Consider the following 23,303-nt stretch of genomic DNA (forward strand, 5'->3'; position numbering starts at 1 on the left):
GCAATCTTTAAGGTCAATTATCTCTAAAACTATTCATTTAATGGACAAGGTTTGTGTTAGAGGTGAATAGAAACCTGACCTTGAGAATCTAAAAAACATATTTGTAAACTCGATTGAACCTTTCCAAATAACTAGGTCAAAGGTCAAGGGGTTAAACATGCGTTTAATTGGTTTTCTCCACTCAAATGCATTGTACGTGGTACCATAACAGTGTAACAAATAATTAATTAATTCTTTGGGTTGAATGATTCCACCCTGTCCCAAATGACCTATAATAGTCATCATCTAGGTCAAAGGTCATAGGTCAACGTGTCAGCAAATGTATAAAGACCACTTAGTTGCGATGCGCCCTAAACAGCACAGCTAATTTCATCGCGGTTTAGTATCCGCATGGGCAGACTGGAGTGTATCAGAAAGTTTGCCAAAGTACTCGATTTTATGTTTGGTATGTCATGGAACTCAGGTTGTAGGAGAAAAGGCTTTGTCTGTTCTATGATGAAGCTAAACTACATAAGGATGTCAAGCAAACACCGGGGCGATAGCCTCTCTAATAACCTCCAAGGTAGTTTCCAAAGTATAGCAAAATAACCATTGACGGCAGAGAGGACCTATGCTGGTAAAATACGGTCACCTTTTATGCTCAGTGGGAAAGCGTATAGTGGATGGTGCTCTACATGATACAATTCTTGTGAAGAAGACAACCGCATAATACACATTTCCCGCGGTTCGTAGTATAGCGGGAAATAATTGTCTTATAGGAATTCGAGTAATGCATTGTGCATATCAGGTGGGCATTATGTAATAGGGGTGAAGAGGGAGGTTTAAAAGGAAGTTACAAAGAGTATTGTAGTCAGTCTAGCAAGCACTTTCACAGCGTACTTCTCGTTAAGTTGCTGTAGGGCGTCTACTCCGATCGACATGGAAAGCCAAATACAAGCCAACTACATCGACGAAAGAGTAAAGCAAGCTGTTGCCAGTTCACAAACAGCACTTTTAAGCAAGTTAGATAGCCTAATTTCGTCGAAATTTACTTGCTTTGAAACAAAGATAAGCGATGTACAGAAAGATCTTTCGGAGAGTCAACTTGCGAAAATTCAGCAGAACATTTTAGCAAATGACAGCTATACGTTCAAACGTAAGAGCTGCGAGGATCAATTTAAATTCAATGCAAAAGTCGCTACTAAGCTGAGAGAAGCAGAAACGAGCGTGACAAACCTCAAAGATGTTCCACAGGCTATCAACAGCATATCTGAAGGTATAAACTTGATAAATCATCGCCAAAAGCTGATCAGAATGGCCGACGTATCGGAGTCCGGATGGAAGGTTGTTCATGAATATGAAACCAACCCACTGGCCTCTGATTCTGACGACGAAAAGAAAATCAACCGGGCTGAATCCAGAGCCAGTAAGAAGCTGAAGATTGAGCAGGCCAAAAGAATAAAGAAATCCACAAGATTTTCATCATGGCCGGCTTCTCAGCCTGCCGGGAAGTCAGGAGCAAACACTCAACAAACGAGCGTGAGCAGCGTGACATCAGCCAAGAAACCGGGGCTCTGTTTCAACTGCGGCCAGCCAGGGCATTGGAAGTATTCGTGCCCACAGAGACGACAACTTCCAAGTGATAAGATAAGTGATAATACTTGTTCTATTATTGATCTCAGTTTTGACTGGAATCAGAAAACCGATTATGAACCATCGGTGTTAATCAAGGAAACAAAAGGTGTACCAAATAAATCGTTTGTGTTAACAACAGTAGGTAGACTAAAGGCTTCCTTAAAACACTGGGAAGAAGCGAAAGTAAATGAACATATAAAGGCAGTTATTGTAGACGGGTATAGAATACCCTTTAGAACACTACCAGGTGTTTTTCATTTGAAAAACAATAGGTCGGCTTTGGAGAACAAGTTATTCGTTGCAACAGAGATTGAAAAACTAAAAGAAAAAGGCTGTATTTCTGAAGTCTTGCACAAACCATCATGTGTCAATCCCTTGACGGTTGCTTTCAGTAAGAATGGTAAACCAAGACTAGTTTTGGATTGTAGAGATATCAACCCTCATTTGGCACAGTTCAAGTTTAAGTATGAAGATGTTACCGTTGCAAAACAAATGTTTGTTACAGGGGATTACTTGTTTACTTTTGATCTCAAGTCAGCTTATCATCATATTGAAATTTTTGTGCAGCATAGACCATATCTCGGTTTTTCATGGGACAAAGAAGGTGTAACATTACTATCAGTTCAATGTACTTCCTTTTGGATTGGCAACTGCACCGTACATTTTCACTAAAATGATGAAAGTTTTTCTTACATTGTGGAGGTCTAGAGGTCATAAGATTATCATGTTCATAGACGATGGGCTAGCGGGTAGTAGTACTTTAGAAGCAGGACTCGTACTCAGTAACAAGGTGCAGAAATCATTGCAGGATTTGGGTTTCCTGATCTCACATGAGAAATGCGTCTGGGAACCTTCGCAAAGTGCACAATGGTTGGGTTTCAGCTGGCTCATGGCCTCAGTAGGTTCAGTAGCACCTAACGGTAATTTCGGGGTACATTCCCTAAGATCCGGCAGGGCTATGACAGCGGCCAAAAAAGAAGTAAGTGACCGTTGTCTCAGGCGGCATGGCCGATGGAGGAGAGAACAGAGCAAAGATGGGTATGTTGAAGACCCTATTGAAAAAAGGCTACAAGTAAGCAAAAGCCTTGGCCTGTAACTACAGAAAGAGGTTATAGAAGTTTCCATTAGCGGTTTCCATAATAATAAAAGTTGTTCTGCAAGAGACAGACAAAACGTTGTTAAATAATTCGTAGATATGGTTACGTAGTTCAAAGTCATCGGTATTTGTAAAGAAGCTTTGAGTCGCTCATCATAGGTCTATGAGTAAAATAATTTAGTTGTTTCACTTTTCTTAACTGCTACACTCTTGCTTTGAAAAAATTCTATTCAGGCGTCGCTCCTTGTGCTTCGCTAACGCCACAACTGTGTATGGGGAAGAGTTATTATTGTGTATTATGCAGTGAAGTGTAGATAAGACCAACTATAGTTAACAGTGCTCTAAACGGTAGAGTCAGCAACAAGGGAGACACAAGTTTGGGAGGAACCGGGGGGGGGGGGGGGGGGGGGGCACCTGAGAAGGTACCAGCTCAGGAGGCAACAACGGGAGGCAACAACAGAGAGGCAACAACAGGGAGGCAACAACAGGCTGGCAACAACAGGGGGCAACAACTAGGGAGGCACAGGTTGGGAGGTAACAACGGGAGGCACCAGAGAAGGATGAACCAGCAGGGGAAGCCATACCTGAGTAGGTACTACCTGGGGAGGCAACATGGAGGAGGACACATGGGGAGGCAACATCAGGTGATGCAACAACAAGGGGGGGGGGGGGCACGGGAGGGGCAACATCATGAGAGACAATCAGAGGAAGCAAAACTAGGGGAGGCAACAACAGGGGGCCAAAGCAGGGGAGGCAACAACAGGGTAGGCAACGGGAAGCAACAACAGGGGAGACAATCAGGGGAGAAAACAGCAAGGGAGGCAACAGCAGGAGAGACTACAACAGGCAAGGCAACATCAGAGGAGGCAACATCAGGGGAGTCAACAACAGGGGAGGCAACGGGAGGCAACAACGGAGACAATCAGATGAGACAAAAATAGGGAAGGCAACAACAGTGTTGGCAACGGGAGGCAACAACAGGGGAGACAACAACTGGGGAGGCACTGGAGGGAGAGGCAAACATGGGGAGGCAACAACTTGGGACCAAACAACTGGGGAGGCAACAACCGTTATAGGCAACAAAGAGTGGGGGGGGGGGCAAGAGGAGGCAACAGTGGGGAGGCGGGGATGTTAAAGGTTTGCTACCAGAGAAAAGGGACAACAATCCAGCTCAGGTCAATTGTTGAAATACGTGAAGTTGACATCTTTACCTTTGACCTAGCTGGTTAGAGAGGTCATTTGAGTGAATTTTATTTCATTGAATGTCATTGATAAAAGTCAATTGGTACAGGGGGAATCATTCAACCCGAAGAATTTATTCATGGTATTTATTACACTGTCATGATATGCCATGTAAATGCATTTGAGTGGAGAAAACCAATTAAACGCATGTTTAACCTCTTGACCTTTGACCTAGTTATTTGTAAAGGGTCAATCGAGAACACAACTATGTTTTTAGATTCTCAGGGTCGGGTTTCTATTCACCTCTAACACAAAACTTGTCCATAAAATGATAGTTTTAGAGATAATTGACCTTAAAGGTTGCTAATTACCACCTAATTTAAATATGCAAATTAGGTCACTTCTGGCTTGAAACTCTTGTCCGATTTTGGATATGTCATCAATAACCACCCAATAAACAAGAATCAACAATAAAACAAACTTTTGCAATTTGTGTGACTCGACACACAAAATAATGTCTAAATCGATCCTCTACAAGCGGAAAGTTACCAGGACTGGCTGTTATGTAGCTCCACCGTGCAATCCCACATGGACTTAAATTCTGCGACTTAAACACAGCCACCTTTGACCTAGTTTGCTTAGTTTTCGCTTGGTGAATTCTGCCCCAAATGCTTCGTTGACAAAGAAAGTGAAAATTGAATGCATGCTACTGATGTACACAGAATACACACACTGCATACTAGACACCGGATGATGGTCAGTGCAAACGAGACAGGGAACCATACTACAATTATCTACATCATGACACCATCAGTAAACAGCTATGTGTTTGTTCACAAACATGAAAGTTTGTGGATCTCTCAAAACATTTTGCATGCTTGAGACTAAGTTTTTATATGCGAGGGCAACAAATTGTATTCAATGAAGTAAATGTATAAATTAATCTATAAATAATTGTAAGCTTATGAAATAGTGACATCTCTTGGTTAGTGCTACCGACATGTACGTGTACCAAATGAATTTATTAATACGATTTAGACATTGTGCAAGCCGTAACTCCTCTGAATTCATTTTAAGGAACTCTTAGTCTCTAGTTACTTTGTCATGTTTGTGTTTCTCTTTAGTCGGAGCGACTGAATTTGTACAAGAGTCACATTGAGACATTAGTTAAGGTAAGCCAATTACTACAAGTACATGTGTAAGTATTTTTCTTATTTAACTAGCAGGGGTGGGGGGGGCTAAATGATGACAAGTTATCAAATAAACAAGAGCATAATCTGATCAATTGCTTGATAATGCACTGTTTTTTTAGTTTTTTTATGCAAGTCGCCAGACACACAAGGCCTGAGGGCCACTTCAAGGGGGCTACAATTAACTATTTTTTGCCAGGGGCTGTTGCCACCTACTTCTGAGGCTGAAACGGGGTTACCCTCTTTACAGTTCAGACGGATGTAGGCTTGGGTATCATCCATCAGAAGCCTGGCTGGTAGAGCAGAAAGCACTACCTCCCCAACTTTACGAAGCAATTATGATTAAGTGTCTTGCTTCAAAGGACACAAGTGTCTTGACCGAGACTCGAACCAACACTCTGCTGATCAAACACCAGAGCTTGAATCCGGTGCTGTTAACCGCTCGGCCATGACATGCCATAATAATTAAGCTGCTTTGCTTTATTTTCAGTCTGGCGCAGCCTACCACTGTTTTTGCTCAGAACAAAGACTTGAGCTGCTCCGTAAAGAATCCCTGAGAAATAGGCAGGTTCCTCGATACGACAACAGGTGCAGACACCTAACATCCCATCAGGTACAAGACCACCGGCATTCTGGGAAGCTGAGTGTTATAAGATTTAAGGTCAGTGTCAAACCCATTGATTAATTTATCAGTCATACAATCAGTCAGTAATCAGTCAATCAATCAATAATCAGTCGATCAATCAATCATTCAAGGGCAGTTATTCTAGTGTTTAATGCAACCAAAAATCAATCAGTCATCAATTAATCAATAAAACAATCAATTACATGTAGTGCTGTTACCAAATATATTCAGTAGGCAGTGATAATCTATAATTACTGAATGTCTATAAATTTGTATTTGTTTGCCTGATAAGTTGTTTTTTATTGTTCGTATTTGTTACATTTGACAAGATACGTACAAAGTCATAAAAGTCAACCAGAAAACCAAATTTCTAATACCTGTGGCGACTGTGTAATTACTCTTATGCGTTTGTAATGAATAGTGCGGTTTTGAGCCTAAATTACGGTTAAAACAATCGCAATGCAAAAAAACTTTTAACAAGTTTACAAAATGATAAATAACTTTCCTCTCACATTTAGCTAGATGTAGAGACGGACTTGTTTGAGGATCCTGTTTATGGACGAACTCAACATGACACTCATCTCATAGAGGGTGACCCGGTAAGTAAAGTTGAGTTATTTACTAATAATGATGATTGTGGTACATGGTATCTGTGATTGGCATTCTCATTTGTAGACAAACGCAAACTCTGTTTGATGTTTAGTTTCATTTTAATTCTTCTACAGGTGTTGATTAAAAGTGATGGTTTTCCAACGTACCATTTTGCCAATGTTGTTGATGATCATCTGATGGGGATTAGCCACGTACTGCGGGGCATGGTGAGTTTATCTAATCTGTGCCCAATTTCATAAATCTCTTAAGCATGAAAGTAATGCTTATCAAAATAACTTTCTGAGTAAAGAAAAAAGAAGCTTTTGCGTTTAATTTCCGCTAAACTAACTATCGATACTACTGTACTGGTTTTTTTTTTTTCTTGGATGAATGATGTTTCTGTCCTAACTAGTTTTATGATATTAAGACCATTAATGCATATTACAAAGCTTTTAAATCACACAAACTTGCTACACCCACCAAAACCTTGTCTTGCAGCAATAATATGTTACCATTAATAAAGGAAAATGAAATGAAGCACTGAGTATATACTCTGTTAATATCTTAATTGATATCTAATTAATACATTCATTAGATTGTTTATTAGACCTTCTGCTAATTAAAACGGACCTCTTGCCATTGGGCTGTCCAGTAGACTAGCTTTAGATACCTGTGATAGAATGCAGGGAGTGGCACTCCTACCCAAGTGTAGTATGCACTTGGAGTTTTTCCTGTCAGGACTTGGAAAGCATTCAACGTTCAGTCCTTTCACACATTAGTGAAGGGTAAACAAATTAATAATTTTATATTCCTCTGTGAAAATAATTACATCTGCTAAACAGTCAACATTTTTAAAAGTTTTTCTTTTTTAAATGGATTATGTCATGTTATCAATTTCAAAATAACTATTATAAGCACATAAGTCTGCGAAGCACCAACATGATATCTTAAGCAGTAAAACAGGTCTCCAACAAAAATAACATGTTGTGTCTGTTGTTGTTAACTGGTTCCAAGCGTAAATATGTTAATCGCAATACTTTTTACTTTATACCTGGCTGGGAAATTAATTTCAATCTTAAACTATGAAAACAATCCTCCAAGTCCAATATTTTTTTAAAGTACAGTTAATAAGCTACTTTCAAAACAGCTAAAGCACAACATTTTACATTTCTAATTACATTGCTTCCCCTACTGAATTCTTTTCTAGTGCAATGTCACATACCTGACAGAATTTACTAATGCTACCAGTGCAGTATTATAATTAGTTTTTATATTTTCAACCATTGTCACCAGGAATGGTTAACGTCTACACCAAAGCATCTGTCTCTTTACAAGGCCCTGGGATGGAGCCCACCTAAATTTGCTCATCTGCCTCTCTTACTCAATAGGTATGTAACCCTTCACAACAATAATTTGTAACCCTTTACAAAGTCGGTATGTAACCCTTCACAAATATAGGTGTGTAACCCTTCACAAAAATAGGTGTGTAACCCTTCACAAAAATAGGTATGTAACCCTTCACAAAAATAGATATGTAACCCTTCACAAAAATAGGTAGGTAATCCTTCGCAAAAATAGGTATGTTACCATTCACAAAATGATCACAATTTAATTTTCTTGGCATGAAAATTCATCTATGTTGGTAATTGACACAAATAGTGTTTATCTTTTGACCACAACATTGGAAATATTTTAATAGATGCAATTTTTGACCAAAACTACAGTCTTCATCAATATAACAGGGATGTACATGTACGTAGCATCTTCGACATTGCAGACACGTGATTCCAACACCACTTCAAAGACTCCTGAAACAATCTTATCACAAGAAAACTGTTCTTGTGTAACTCACAATTTTTTTCAAGAATACAATTTTTAGCAGTGAGCACTTTATCCAAATAGGTGCAATAGTTGTTATTCATACACATCATTGTGTACACCATCTTTTAATATTTATAATGAGTTGTTTACACAATTACATTTGAATAATTTTCCATGTTAGTTCAACTCTTCATATTATACAGCTGAAAATGAAGATGTCTCAAAGGTCAAACGCTCATTGTCCACAACAGCTTGAATATAGTTCAGAATTAGCAAGCAGTCTTGGCGTTGCTCTTGGCTTGGTGTTGTTTCATGATTATAGTACACTGTATACTTGACTCTGTCTTGAAACTGTCTCGAAACTTGTTGTTTTGCCTTTCTAGTAGATGTTAAGTTTGCATCAGGGATAAACGATGTTATTTTGTTTGACCCATTCACAGATGTGTGTAAATCACTTTGTACTTCTGCAAATAATATAGTATTTTCCCAAGCGTATTCAGTAATTTTCCACGAGCAATGTCCCATCTGAACTAACTGTGGTCAATATTGAAATAAAGTTTGTTAGTTTGGGGCAAAGGTCCAAATGACAGTAAGAAGGAAATATATTCTTTACCATGGCCACCCTATGTCTTTTATTTACTGTCCCCTACTCTTAGCATGTCTAATAGTCCACTAGCAATCTAGTTGTTTTGTTTCTGTTTGACGATGAAGAAGGTTGTGATAATAATGATCAGACAGAGACTGATTGCCCCAAGGACTATGAAGATGATTGCCAATGGACTCAGACCTACATCGGCTTATGTATCATCTTTCATCATGGTACACAAGGGAAGGGTAGATGACCACTGTCCATTACTCTGGCAGGTTAAACTGGGTAAACCCTTCTCCAGAGTAAATCCATCAAGGCATTTGACCTCCACAGTTGAGTTCACAAGATATACAGACCCCGTCATGATTGCATTGTCCACACTTCCAGGAAAACCACAACTGACAAGTTTGACTGAAGATTTCTGAATATTATCGATGATGCCAGTCACTAGTAGTGTTTCATTTGCAAAAGACAGGCTTCCAGTGGTCACAGCATCAAATATGCATTCAAGAGAACTCCCACACAAATCTTTGATCTCTGGACTTACATCATGTGGGTTTGGGACATCAAAAGTTGGCAAAAAATCAGGCAAATAGTAAGTGTTGTAGTCATATGGGGAAAGATAAGTGAATATGGATTCCTCTTTTGCCACAAGCCAATGGAGCCCATATTTGTGGATTTCTTCCATGGAAGACTCTGGATTCATGATGGTACCATTTGGGAATTGAAAGTCGTCTTCTGGATCTGCATTCAGGTTACCCAGAAGTCCTTGGACTTGGTCTTTGAACTTTTCATTCAGCTGTGCCGTAAATGACATAAAGTCATGTTTGATGTACACGATGATGGCAATACCAGCATTGAATGCAATTCTGATTTCAGAGAAGTCGGAGGTAAAACTTAATCGAAAGCCTCTGAAGTGGTAAACTTTGACAAGGCTTGACCTCATGAGTAGTTGTTCACCATCTACAAGAACCAGCACCTCATTGGAGTTAGAAATCTGTACCTGGACAGTAGAAGAGTCGTTCATCTGGACAACAAAAGCAGTGTACACACAGGCATTAGTTTGGTGGTATACCTCCATGCGGGATTGGAAGATGAGGTCATGAAGTATCGAGGAAGCCATCAGGAACTCTCCAGCCCCATTGAAGGTGAACCTCTTGCCGTCTAGACTTGTTATGTGAGGATCTCCAGTCCCTGCTGCTGGCAAAGGAGGGACGTATTTAGAGCAGTCATCAGATGGACGGTACTTGTAGTACGTCTTGCAGTTATGTGTAAATTTACAACAGCCAAACCATGGCAGCACATCATACCATTGATGTTTCCAGAAATGATCCTCAGGACTGTATCGATCAGCGGTGCCACCCCCTGGGGGACCTATGAGTATGTTACCATCTTCGGCATAGCAGCACTGTTGGCCAGATCCAATAGATGATGATGTGGTTGACCTAAAGCAGTCTTTTGCGCCAGGATGGTAGAAAGAAATTAACTCATTTGATAAGACAAAGTTAAGAGAATCTACACTGGCCTGGGCAAAGGTGCATGGACATGGTGGTAAGCCTTTAGGAACATTCTTTAACCTTTCTAGGAACATTGAGCAGGATTTAGGCAGGAACTTTGTAACACGATTCACTCCAGAGTAAAATCTGTTTGGGCTGCTCTGTTGGCCATTTGGTTGCAGGTAAAAAGCTACAAGTGATGGCCATCCCGTAGTTAAGCTTTTGTCATTTATCAACTCTGTAGAGATCTGAATCTTGCCATTGTTCAAGACATTGTTCATGAGGGAAACTCCTTCTAGAAGGACTGGATGGCCATCCCCATTGTAATCAGAATCTTGCATTATGATATTCACTGTCTCTATTCCCTCACCTACACTGTAAGGGTCCCATGTTAAGAGAAGATCATCATCTTTTGTTAAGTCAATAACTCCGTTTCCAGTTGATGTCTGCGTTTGATTGACTGTGATAAGTGGAGGCAAGTATTCTTCTGATGTAATATAGACAACACCAGAGTAAGGAAATGTCTTTCCTTCATCCACAGACACATAGACTGAAGTAAATCCATTCATGTAAAAGGTTGGTGTAATGCAGACGGTGGTGTAGGGATCAACAGAGTATCCAGACACCAAGATATTCCCAATACCTGTTAAAAATTTGCATTTTGAGGTTTTGTATGATTGAACTTCATCTTGCAAGCATGGTAAAGTTATCTTAAAAGTTTCACCACCAAGTTCTCTTAGGTAGTATGTGGAAAAGTGGAGGATTTGCCCGTTACTTGGAAGGGATAAACCTGCAGCATAGCCATATGATCTATAACCTTCGTAGCCATGAACAATAACAGACAATGGTGATGAAAGAGGATCAGTTTGCTCTACAAAATACACCCCTTCTCCTTTAGGGAGTTTGACAGAGAGTGCTGTGTAGTTTGTATTTGGAACTTTGTTTTCATGTACGGGTATTTGAGATCCATTTATTGGAGAGCCATTGAGATGCACAGTCTCCTGTGCATTTGTCTTGACAACGATGCTGATAAAATTGAAGTATCCTCCAGAATCTGCTCTAGCATTGGGTGGGGTCACAAAACCAAACACATACCCAAACTGTTCTATAGCAGGAACCTGTATCAGGGAATATTGTACTTGATTATTCTTAATGGACTGGAGCATCTGCAACATTAGAGTTGGCTGGCTTGAAGAAACCAGACCAGATCCTGAAAGCCAACCCTCCCAAACCTCCCCTGCGTTCAAATTCAGAGTCCCAATCTTTGGGATGGTAACACTGGTGCCGCTGAAGTAAGCAATTATCTGATAGAAGTTTTGATTGGTACTTTGGAATGCTGTGTAGATATGATTCTGTCCCCAACTCTTGACTGGTATGAATTGTTCCTTCAACCTGTACCATCTACAGCTCGTAAATGTAGCAATGGGTTTGTTGGCTTGAATGAGACTTCCAGTAAAGTCCTGGGATCCTTGTATGTGAATGGCTTCTAATCTGTCAACCATGAAGTTCAGCTGATCACCTGGACTGTATGACTGCCCTTCAAATGTTACTGGTCCACGTAGGGTTACTTGAACTGAAGTGGAATTTTCTGTACCGATTACAGCAAAGTTGGCTCTTGTAGAAAATAAGCCTGGTGTTACAATGTACTGCAAGCCAAGGCTGCTTACCGGTATGCCAAGAAAGCCATCTGTTGAGTAAAGGTGGTTGTATGATAAACCATACACTGAAACCTCACTGGTAGCTGTTACCTCAATACCTTTGAAGCTTCTTTCTGTACCATTCATAAGCAGCTCTGTAGATACATTTGTTATTCTGTACCCTCCAGCCTCAAGATCAAATCTTTCATATAGAGGCTGACCCTCTACATGATGCTTGCTGCTTATAGTCACAGTGGTTTGCTGATCATTAAACGCCACTACAACTATGGAAAGGTGTATGTCATCGAAAATAGTGTCCCACCAGTTAAAAGGGAAATCAACGAAGCCAAGGATGAAATTTTTACCTCTGGATATGCCAAAGCATTTTGGCTGCTTGTCCAGAGTCGATGGATTGTCAGCCTTTACCTGTTCAGATGTGGCTAGTATCAATAAAACCAGTAACCACAGTCCTTGACACTTCAGGCTCTCCATCCTGAAAAACAAAAATCATGCAAAAACATCGCTTTTAATCACCATGCACAAAGTTTGGATGTTTGTATTCTTAGTAACCTATGCAAACTTTTTTTGTACAGTGCTGTCTGTAGTTGAGTCCCTGTTGTTCAAATTTTGAGTTTGAGTCTGATCCACTGACATGACTGAGTCAAAATTAACTATAACCATGCTCAATTGCCTTGAAACTCTTTAAAAACCTGCCCAAAAAGAAGAATTTCAGGTGAAAATGACCCATGACCATTGACCTCAGTTTAAGGTAACTGAAGCAGGGTTGAGATTCTTCCGACTTTTGGCGGAATTCCGACATTTGAATTTTAGAAATCCAACCTTTTTTCCCACTTCCAACATTTTGACTTTCCCTCTTTTACCTGTTTTATTTTAAGAATTGGGCCCTGATTAAGCGGGCCCTGGACATGCTGGACCCCGGCCGTAAGGGACTTCGCGCTGCGCGCTCGTGTTCGCACACACTATGATGGAATATTGACATTTCCAATCAACTGAATCTTTTTCCTGTTTTTTTTTATCATATCACCCATTCTCATGCCTGATTTCAATTGATTATTTCAGACCTACGATAAATTTTCAGACCTTTTAATTTTTGAAGAATCTCATCCCTGCTAAAGGTCAATAGAAAAAATGGCAACATCATTTTTATTGATCTAGGGACCCATAAGAATGCATTTATAATGGTTACTATAAATTAACATGAAATTTCAACGGGACCCAAAATCTGTACATTGCCACCCCTACTATTATTTGTTTTGTATGCAATTTCAGCCATTTCCATCAATTTCTGTTAGACTGTAGTGACCAGATTTGCTCAATTGTATTATATTAAAAGCAAAACCAAATTATTTTAAAGGCAGGGGATCGATCTCCATTGGGTAATGAATCAATTTACACTTAAAAATCATCTTTCAGGAAAATAAAGGTAAGAAAACAAGCACAAACTTCAAACTGCCTCTAGCTATCAGGCAATCTCAGTAGTCTAGTTGGTAAGACACTGCTCTAGAATTGCAGGGGTCATGGGTTCAAATCACACCCGAGTAATATGCCTGTGATAATTTTTCACATGACTCGGGGGGGGGGGGGGGGAGTACTGAGTATACAGTGCTAACACACATCAATGTATGGTATAAAAAAAACAGTAATAACCTTTATCCCCGATGCAAATTTAACATAAAGTATAAAAACTTGCAAAAAAAACATTTGTCTTTAAAATTAAAACCGATAAACTTAACATGTATGTCAGCGTGGCTTTATGAGTGTTGTTCTGTCCAGGACTATATCCAACCAATCATGAAGGTAGAAAATATTCATAGACCAATCAACTTAAACAAAAAAAAACACACACACAGCAATGACCAGCCTATCTAGCCTGTCATTTCAAGCCTGACATTGTGCTTTATTAGTTTTGTCTGTAGTGGTAGTGCAAAACCCTATTCAAAAGGTTTGTTTTAAGAAGAGGGCGCTGTTTCAGGCAGGCAAAAAACCACCATCACAGACTTGAACATGACTTTATCTCTGACTAACAAACGGGGTTAGTGGTTGATAAGTAAAGGCCAGGCAACGCACCGACGGAAACCAAAATGTTTCATTATTGACATTTTACAAAGGGAATGAAAGTATTTTTATTTTTTTTCCAGGTCTGAAGCTGGTATCATAATAATAAAAATATGAATAATAATACTACATTTATAATGGGCCATCTATCTAGTGTACAAGACACTATTCAGAGCAAGGAACCAAACAACAAAACATCTACATGTACAAAAAAAAAGAAAAACAGAATACAATGACAATTATACAATGAATAATCTTAGTCAAGACAATTACAAGCGAAGTGTTTGTGGATTTAATTAAAGACACTGAGCACTATTGGTAATTGTGGAAGTGTCGTGGCCGAGCGGTTAAGAGCACCCAATTCAAACTCAGGTGTTTCTGATCAGCAGAGTGTGGGTTCGAATCCCCAGCCGTGACACTGTGTCGTTGAGCAAGACACTTAACTATTGCTTGTCCTTCGGATGGGACGTAAAGCCGTTGGTCCCATGTGTTGTGTAACGCATGTAAAAGAACCCAGTCCACTTATCGAAAAGAGAAGGGGTTCGCCCCGGTGTTCCTGGTTGTGGCTGCTTAATGCGCCATAGCACCTTGTAAAGGTGCTAAATAATTGGGTCTCAGAATTCATCACTGCAATAACATATCTTTCTTAAAGTTTGTATATACTCAGCGCCTTGATTACCTTGTTTGGTAGATATGTGCGCTATATAAGACTTCGATATTATTATATAAGACTTTGATATTATTGTGTAAGACTAGCCTTCACAGTTGGTGTATCTCAACAGTGCATAAAATAACAAACCTGTGAATATTTGAGCTCAATCGGTCATCGAAGTTGCGAGATAATAATGAAAGAAACAAACACCCCTGTCACACGTAGTTGTGTGCTTTCAGATTCTTTATTTCGAGACCTCAAGTTCTAAATCTGAGGTCTCAAATCAAATTCGTGAAAAAATTACTTCTTTTTCGAAAACTACAGAACTACTACTACAAAACTACTACTATCAACCTCCCCCCATTACTCGTAACCAAGTAAGGTTTGACACTAATAAATATTTTGAGTAATTACGCATAGCATAATGCCCGAGGTGCGCGCCATTCGTGGGTAAGAATGACCCGAGGGCGAAGCCTGAGGGCCATTCGTACCCACGAATGGCGCGTTCACCGAGGGCATTATGTGACTTAACCCACACCTGTGACGTCATGCTATTGTTAAAATCGCTCCATTATTTCGCACGAATGGCGCGATATTGTTTAATTTTTAAGTCAATTGTTTGTATGTATCACGTAAGCTTGTTCACTCCAGTGAACACCACTGGTGGTGTGTGAACAATGGACGAAGACCAACATTTAGGAAATAATGCTCGTTCCTTCGATAGTGACATCATAGATCGGGAGCTAAAGTGGCAGCAGATAAGTGATTTTGTTTCTTGACTATAAGTAAATTTATACAAGTTAGTGATAGAAACAGACTATCAGATGATGTTGTAGCCGACTTTCTCGGTCTACAAAAAACCCAAAAGGTGAAGATAAAAGAAGTGACCTACCCGCGTACAAGCCTGTAGTTTCAGATTTGTTTTTAATAAACAAATTTAAGCTACCTTTATGATCAACAATTTCAGTTGAATTCCTGTTATTTTATGATGATATTGAAAAAATTATCTTTGCAATCTTAAATTTTAGGGACTTACTCACTAACCATGTTTGTGTATGATAAACTAAGCATTTTGAATTAATAAAAACAAAAACAAAAATACTGGTTAAAATGAAATTGATTTATCTGACTTTAAGACCTGCTTAAATTACTGTTGTAGTTCTATAATTATTTTTTAACATCTCAGCTAAATTATAATTTAATAATGTAGCTGTTCACTTGTGGAAAGTGTTAACGATCATTTTGCAATACATGTGTAGCTCTATTAACCTGTGTTGAAAACCATTAAAAACAAAACAATATATGGTCCATGGTGTCATTGACTTGATTTACTTTGTTCCCTAGCTCTTTTATGCACAATGGGTGAATAGATGTACCCATCGCGCCATTCGTGCAAAATAATGGAGCGATTTAACAATAGCATGACGTCACAGGTGTGGGTTAATAATAGTGTACAATGCCTTTCCAATCTAATCTGCCATCAGTGGACAAACAGAAGAACAGAAGTTGGATTTGAAACTTTGCATGGTGGAAGAGGTTTGTGAACACATTGTGAATATCTCTTCATAAGAACAATGATTATTTTCATTTCATATGATTTATTCATATCATAAAACAAGCCAAAACATTTAGACATGATTTGCAAAATCAAAATAAGCATTGTGACTGGGCTCAAAATCCATACCAAAGATGCCTATTTCTCACTATATTCCTTTCCTGAATATTCCGACTACATAAAATGTTTTTTTTAAATTGTAACTTGCACAAACTTCCTTAGAGTTACAATGTCCTTACCTTTTCTGCTGACTAGCACTTAATAAAGAGTAGGCTTTCGGTGTTTTGGAGAAAGCTTAGCTGCGTTACACTACAGGCCGTTCCTTTGCAAATTGTGACTTCCAGCAGACAGCGTCCCACTATGGAAACGGGGGTTTGGAAGGACTATGACCTATTGGAACTGGGTGGTCTTCAGTGGGAAATCCTCTTGTCATTTTTAATGTTATTCTTTATCTGGCAAAGTTGTTCGTCGGCTGTCCAAGTTCCAATGAACAAAGATCAAGTGTTGTTTTGCAGAAATCATAATAACAGATGTTAAATTTGCATCGGGATAAAGAATATTAATAGATATATATTTTTGTTTATATTTTTTTAACCCATACATCAATATGTGTTAGCACTGTATAGTTCATAATGTTACTGTAATTTATTCAATGTTGTATGTACATACACATACACTTGCGTGTGTACATACATGTACAATTGCGTGTGTACATGTATAATGTATGGCTGGTTACATGGAGCATAAATGATGACCCGGGGTGTTTTTTTTATACGAAATAACAAAACTCCATCAGAATTGACCAAAATCTGAATAACAACAACACACGTAAATATATCCTTATTTTTTTTTTTTAATGACCATGTGTTGCTGAAACCAAGGTTTTTACAGAGTGAGGACATGATGGCTTCCATTCTTAAATGTTCAACCAATAGAGATGGGTGGGTTTCCAGCAGTATGAAATAATAATATTCAACACTTGTATAGCGCTTCATGCACATTGTTTCTAAGTGTGCAGCATTTTGTTCTATAGGTATACTGAGTTATGTTTAAATATAATAGGACCCATTGAAGTACAAAGCTTATAATGTAATGGTTAACAACGTTGTGGCGCAATCTGCAGCCAGTCCTACCAGAAAACTTTGGGGTAGGGAATGGAAATGTACATTGATCTCTGTGCATACACACAGGTTAAACGTGTTAACCATTTAGTACATTGTTCTATTTCACTGTGGTACATGTACTTGACTGGTGCATTTGTATCCATGAAAACTGCCCATGATATAAATCTCTCTAACTGAAGTTTGGAAAGAACCAGTGTTTGGGCAATTGCATATAACAATCGGTTGCTGTATGGTCTTCCATTGTATTTTACAGCAATCGCTTTGTTTTAAATGCATAATTGCATAGTAACAAACAACGAATCTGACTGCCCAAATGGTGCAAATAAGATGATTGTTTGAGGTCAATACTTTCCAGACGACTCACTTATCAGACAACTCATCTTACTTTTTCTTTTAGATGTTAAAAATTCAATAACGCATCAGCTTAAAGGAAGACAAAATACATTTTAAACTTCTGGTTTTTACAGGACCAAATTTACCATTACGAACCTGTGAAAATATGTCAAATTAAAGTGACCCCTCATTTGAAATCATCAAAGAATGTGTATAAATTACATAGTCAGGAAAGTTTGTGCTGTTGAATAACCAGCTTTATTTCAATGTGACAGTTGACAGTGATGATTTGTTGGATCTTACAAATGATTTATCCTAAACGTTGACAGTGCTTCATATTTCAATATTTCTGTGGAGTGTTCCAACTGACACAAACTTAATAATCAGTGAGCCATATTTTTCAACTAATGCATTTTGTTGTAGACCATTCATTTGTTCTCAAAGGTAGGGTCATACTTTGGTAACAACCCAGAAAATAATTGTGTAATTTCTATTAGAAAGCTTATTGTCATAAAGATGGTACTTGTGGTAAAGCATCCTGCAGCATGATTTCGTCTGAAATGCCCCATGTTGATTAGACATCAATAAGAATATTTGAATCTGAGGAGCAGTTCATGCATGAATCATTTATAAGGTTTTTGGGTGATGGTGTCTGTTCTGTGTTCATCAATGGGCTCAAGAGTCAAGACTCTTGTGAAATTTCCCTGAAAGTTGTTGTTGCTGTTTTTAGCAAGTAGACACTGTACTCATCTGAAACTTTCACAGTATCATTGTGTCTTTCTTGATAATTTGGTCTACAAATCAGCATTACATTGACAATAGCCAAACGGTGACTCTACTGTTAACATTATCTTCCAGTACGCGCTAATCCACCAATCAGATGCTGGAACTGGAGGGTGGTATAAAATTGTATATACTACTTCCTCTGTTTTTATTGCACAGTGCATATTGTGAGTGTCAATGCGTCACGCTCCATATACATGTAAGGACAGTGCAAAAATTACATTCTAAACTTTGTGCTCGTGCATGCTGTTTGTCGCGAAATAACGTTCTGAAATTTTAAACTTTGCACGTTGCATGTGAGACTGGAAGATATATATTCGTTATAATACGCACGCTCGTGGAATACGACAAAAAATTCGGCCTCGTTGGATATGGGACACAGAAGCGCCATAGCGCTTGTGTGATAATTTATAATATAATTTGTTGTTTTCTTTTTGTTTATTTTATGCATGCAGAGATGGAAGTAAGTTATCAAAGCGTCAGGGGGATATCTATGTGCAACATTTTAAGGTTAGTCTTAAGAACTAAACATATTTAACAGTAATGAAGATTTACAATTGCTCTAAAAGTAGTTGGTTTTACAAATAGCTTGTGTAGTATTGTACAGTGACTAGTTTGAATAAAATTCCTCCTTAAGGGAAAACATTAATAAAAAGATTTACAAGCTGCATTATGCGAGAGGTAGAGTTGTCATCATCTTTTCATTCAGGTTAAGACTTAAGTCAAGTCCAGGGTTTAAGTTAGACAGTGCCCGCAATAATCAAAAACTCAAATGACTTGAGTCCTAGTTATAGACTCAAGTCCCAAATTCTGGTAAAATGACAGTGTTTTCTTCCAGAATTCTTTTCACCTGTTGAATTCTTGATATTTTAGGTCAGGGGTCTATATCAATACGAGTTCATATCTTAGATTTCATTTCATTGCAATGACGTCATGGACTAGAATGTGGCAATCTCGGACATAAATCAATTTTTAAAAAGAAAGGATGGACAGCATTGTACCAAAGTTACCACATTGTAAATGATCAACCTACATTTGACCTCTTTCAAGTCTTTGAGGGTACTCTGGCATTTTAGATCAGTGACATCTTTTGCATCAAGGTTTATTTTCATATTTACGAGATTTGAAATAAAACAAAATGAGCAAGTAACATGAGGTTTACAAACATGCTGCTTCCACTTGATGCAGTGGACCTTCTCATAAAGTGTTAATGCTGTTTTTGTTTTTTTTTTCTTTTCAGGATGCAGGTTTCTTGCCAGAGGCTCTTGTCAATTTCATCACATTTTGTGGCTCAGGCTTTCAGGAGAATCGAGAAATGAGAAACATGCAGCAACTTATCCAACAGGTTGGTCTAGTAGAAATCAACTAAGATTGATTGTAGGTCAATTACATACACAAAATGTGAATGGTCAAAAAGGCGAAGCCAAGGGGGATATCGTATTTGCGTCATCAGCGCCCGGCGCAAAACACGCACCGACGCGCCTTTTGGTCGGAAAGTGTGTGACGAACATATTGTTTTTATTTTATTCTTCTACTTTCATGGTTTTGGAGAAAGTTCAGAAAGAGGAGGAGAAACAGCAAACAACAAACGGCAGAAAGGGTATCTAGCTAATGATCTTACATTGTTTCCTAGACTTTGGTGATTTGTTTACCTAAAAACACACATTTTCTGTTGTCATCTCTTCACTCGCCCATTGCTGTACACGTGTTTTCGCTTGCGTTTTCACAGATTTTGCCTACGGTTTGGGGTAGGGTCTGGTGCCGTCACAATTACGGTATCTGGACGTTGATTTCCATGGGTGCTGTCCGTCTATAGGTTCTTTATGTCTGTACTTCCAACGCACAATGATGTGGCAATCCAACCAAGTAGGTGTAGCGGCCAGTTCTGACATGGTCTAAGCCATTTCCAACTTGCAGCTATGGCTGTGGCTTCTGGTCACAACTTCATCATGCATTGAAGTATATAAGGCTGCCCTTGGCAACAACCTTAGTAACAGCCACAGCCAAAGCTGAAGCTGTAGCCGCCAGTTCTAACATGGTCTAAACCATTTCCAAGTCCAACTTGCAGCTACATGTATGGCTGTGGCTTGGTCACCACTTCATCATGCATTGAAGTAAAGGCTGCCCTGGCAACAACCTTAGTAACAGCCGCAGCTACAGCCACCCAATTTGAATACAGTCAATGTCAAATCATACCATGACTGGAAGGACAATATAATCTGGTCCTTTTTTAAGGAATTATCCAAAGATGTTTCATATCAATCTGGACTCTGGTGAACTGACAAAAATAACTGAAAAGTGAAATATTTTGTGCAAATAAATGTTTTGATGTTTGATAAAATGTTTACTTTTTATTTATTTGTTTTTCAAGTTTTCTTTAAGTCAAGTGTCTACCCATTCAGCAGTCTTGGATATGGACTTACTACCAGATGTAAACAGGAGTCACATGATACATCTCCTGACCAATCAGAAGGGGAGATGCAGACTTATTTCAGAGTTACGAGACAAGCTTGCCATGCTAAAAACAGAGTAGGTGATGAACATTTATTGCATGGCACCAATTTGGTTGAAAACTCTAAGAAATTTGCTTTTTTTTCTTTGTGTTAATGTTATAAGAGGTTGCAGCAGTCAATTTAAACTTGGTGTTTCCATATTCTGTAAAATCACTTTCTACTTCAGTTTAACTGATAGACATTTAACTACTCTCTTGGGTTACTAGCTTGTGCTGCACATGTATTTGCATTTCCTTGAGTCAACTGTTTGATGTACTTGTAGTAAATGTATCTCCTAATTTGTTGCCTTAATTTGTCGCTTATTGTAACCAGCCCATTTATTCTGTTGAATGGGCTATGGATGATATGGCTGTTTTTTTTTAAATACATTAAAATAGCCGCATCCCGTTCTTTGTTGAAGAAATTAAATATTTTGGTTTAACCACCAGACTTATTGTTTTCACTGATGCACTGCCGGTTTTAAACAGGCGGTTAAGTATTCGTCACTACACTTTTATTCCCTTATTCATGTCAATTGTGAATAATCCTAATGATTTGATTCTACATTATGATTGTTTTTAATAAGTGTCTTTTTTCTGTCTAGAAGAGAAGATGGAAGTAGGGGAGAGACGATGGAACTTACAGATGAGTATCTCCTGAGGGTCCTTGAAGCAAGGAAGGTACGCTTAGCATTTTGTTATCCCACATTGTCAATACGCTGATCCATGCTTGAACTGGGCCCATTTTCATAAAGCCTGTATGCACAACTACTTGCTAAGCACAGACAAACATTGCTTAACAGAATCAGGTTACCAGCCAATATAACATGCCCCACCCAATTATTGCTTATTAGCAAAGCAGTATTTCTGCTTAACAGCTAGAAAATTGGCCCTACTAGATAGTTGGCTATTTCAATAAGTCTTTTAACTGATCAGTTTATTGTCAATCATCACTTTATTAATATTCTTTATCCCCGATGCAAATTTAACATCTATTATATCGTTGCGGTGCCCGCTGCCAAAACATAGGATTCGAACTGCCTCTAGTTCGAATCCCACCCGAGTAACATGCCTGTGATATTTTTTCACAGGACTCGGGGAAAGTACTGAGTATACAGTGCTAACACACATCGGTGTATGGGTAAAAACCAAAATTAATTATTATTCTTTATCCCCGATGGAAATTTAACATCTATTAAATCATCAGTTTGTTTACCGTGTTGACAGTTGTTCAATATATACACAAATATAAATAGCAGTTGAAATTGTGTTGTTTTTTCCTGATTCTTTCAGAACCATATAAGCAGGATATATGATCTATGTCAACCAGACTACAGTTATCTTTGGCTGAGACCAGATGGACGAAGGGAAGACTTTATTGCTGTTTCAGAGAATGCAGGTATATAAATCATCAATGCATTGTAGGGACAGACATTCGTTTCATGATGGAAACACTTTCACAGACTCTCAGTCACAAAAAACCAGTAGTAAAGGTTTGGACAAACGTTAGGCTACATGAACATTGGCCTGGTAACTGCAATCATGTAAAAGGGCAAGGCAGAATTTACTTATCAAAAGGGCATCTCCTTGAGGCAACTTAATTTCTACTGATTAATACATTTTATAGGGGCACCAAGGCAATGGCAAGGCGCATTGAAGTAATCGCCTTTGTTGCCTCCATGAAGTATCATGCTTGCTACTTCTCCCTTTCCTGATAGCAAGTTTTACATTGATTCAAACACACCTCTCATGACTGGACTCCCTGTGGTCTACCATTCAAGATAGCTGTTACTAGAATGCAGGGATCTAGACTCAAATCCAACCCAAATAAAATAGCCTTTGGATTTATATTTTCACATGCAGGGGTAAAGCACTGAATGCAGTGCTTGGAGTAAACATTCAGTGCGGATTACACAAAAAAATAATATTCAATTTCACCTATTTTGAAAATCTTGATAAGGCAGAGGCTTATTGGCTTAAAACTAACTTAATTAACTTGATCAAATAATTAACAGATGAATTTGTTCACCTTTTGTTGACAGAGATTATTTTAAAGAAGGTATGCCAGGAGATTGAAGGCCTACCAGATAGTGTTTATGAAGATGTAAAGGAATTATCAGCGCAATTGAGAAGATCTAGTGACAGGCTCCAAGGAGTGCCTTATGCTGTCTACATGAAGGTGCTACGACTTGCACTCAGTAATCTTAAGGTTATTCAAACTTTCCTCTACATTGTATTCAGTGGAATTATAGTAATTGCAAAATGATGTTATTTGCAGTTCATCTTTTACCCCTCAGACCAATATAGGCTGAAGGGTACTGTAACTAACTATGGCTTCTATCCATACATCCATCGATCCCTCTGGGTTTTTGTTTCCAGACAATAATTCCAGTTTGAAGTGACTTTGATTGTAACTTGGGTTAGGGTGCCCTTGCATGCCTTGGGGAA

At 38.6% G+C, this 23,303-nt stretch overlaps 2 protein-coding genes and 1 pseudogene across 9 annotated transcripts in view; 2 read left to right on the plus strand and 1 right to left on the minus strand.

Annotated features, from left to right (window-relative positions):
* The window catches only part of LOC139940891 (uncharacterized), a 91,682-nt gene that overhangs the window by 59,404 nt on the left and 8,975 nt on the right, over positions 1 to 23,303 (plus strand). For 5 of the 8 annotated variants that reach the window (XM_071937269.1, XM_071937270.1, XM_071937273.1 and 2 more), the window contains exons 23-33: positions 5,017 to 5,064; positions 5,573 to 5,743; positions 6,226 to 6,306; positions 6,433 to 6,525; positions 7,592 to 7,686; positions 18,820 to 18,874; positions 19,605 to 19,709; positions 20,736 to 20,893; positions 21,461 to 21,536; positions 22,149 to 22,254; positions 22,898 to 23,064. In XM_071937269.1, coding sequence (XP_071793370.1) covers positions 5,017 to 5,064; positions 5,573 to 5,743; positions 6,226 to 6,306; positions 6,433 to 6,525; positions 7,592 to 7,686; positions 18,820 to 18,874; positions 19,605 to 19,709; positions 20,736 to 20,893; positions 21,461 to 21,536; positions 22,149 to 22,254; positions 22,898 to 23,064 — 1,155 coding nt within the window. Of the gene's footprint in view, positions 1 to 5,016; positions 5,065 to 5,572; positions 5,744 to 6,225; positions 6,307 to 6,432; positions 6,526 to 7,591; positions 7,687 to 18,819; positions 18,875 to 19,604; positions 19,710 to 20,093; positions 20,231 to 20,735; positions 20,898 to 21,460; positions 21,537 to 22,148; positions 22,255 to 22,897; positions 23,065 to 23,303 lie in introns of those variants that run through there. The other 3 variants (XM_071937274.1, XM_071937275.1, XM_071937276.1) reach the window with 3 other exon arrangements.
* On the plus strand, positions 310 to 3,066 carry LOC139940735 (uncharacterized; annotated as a pseudogene).
* Positions 7,680 to 16,454, minus strand: LOC139940889 (sushi domain-containing protein 2-like). The gene is made up of 2 exons (XM_071937266.1): positions 16,364 to 16,454; positions 7,680 to 12,334 (listed from the first exon to the last, which is right to left on the minus strand). The coding sequence occupies exon 2, from the start codon at positions 12,331 to 12,333 to the stop codon at positions 8,917 to 8,919; it is 3,417 nt and encodes a 1,138-aa protein (XP_071793367.1). The 5' UTR covers position 12,334; positions 16,364 to 16,454; the 3' UTR covers positions 7,680 to 8,916.

This window comes from Asterias amurensis, chromosome 8 (assembly GCF_032118995.1).
Source record: "Asterias amurensis chromosome 8, ASM3211899v1".
NCBI lineage: Eukaryota > Metazoa > Echinodermata > Asteroidea > Forcipulatida > Asteriidae > Asterias > Asterias amurensis.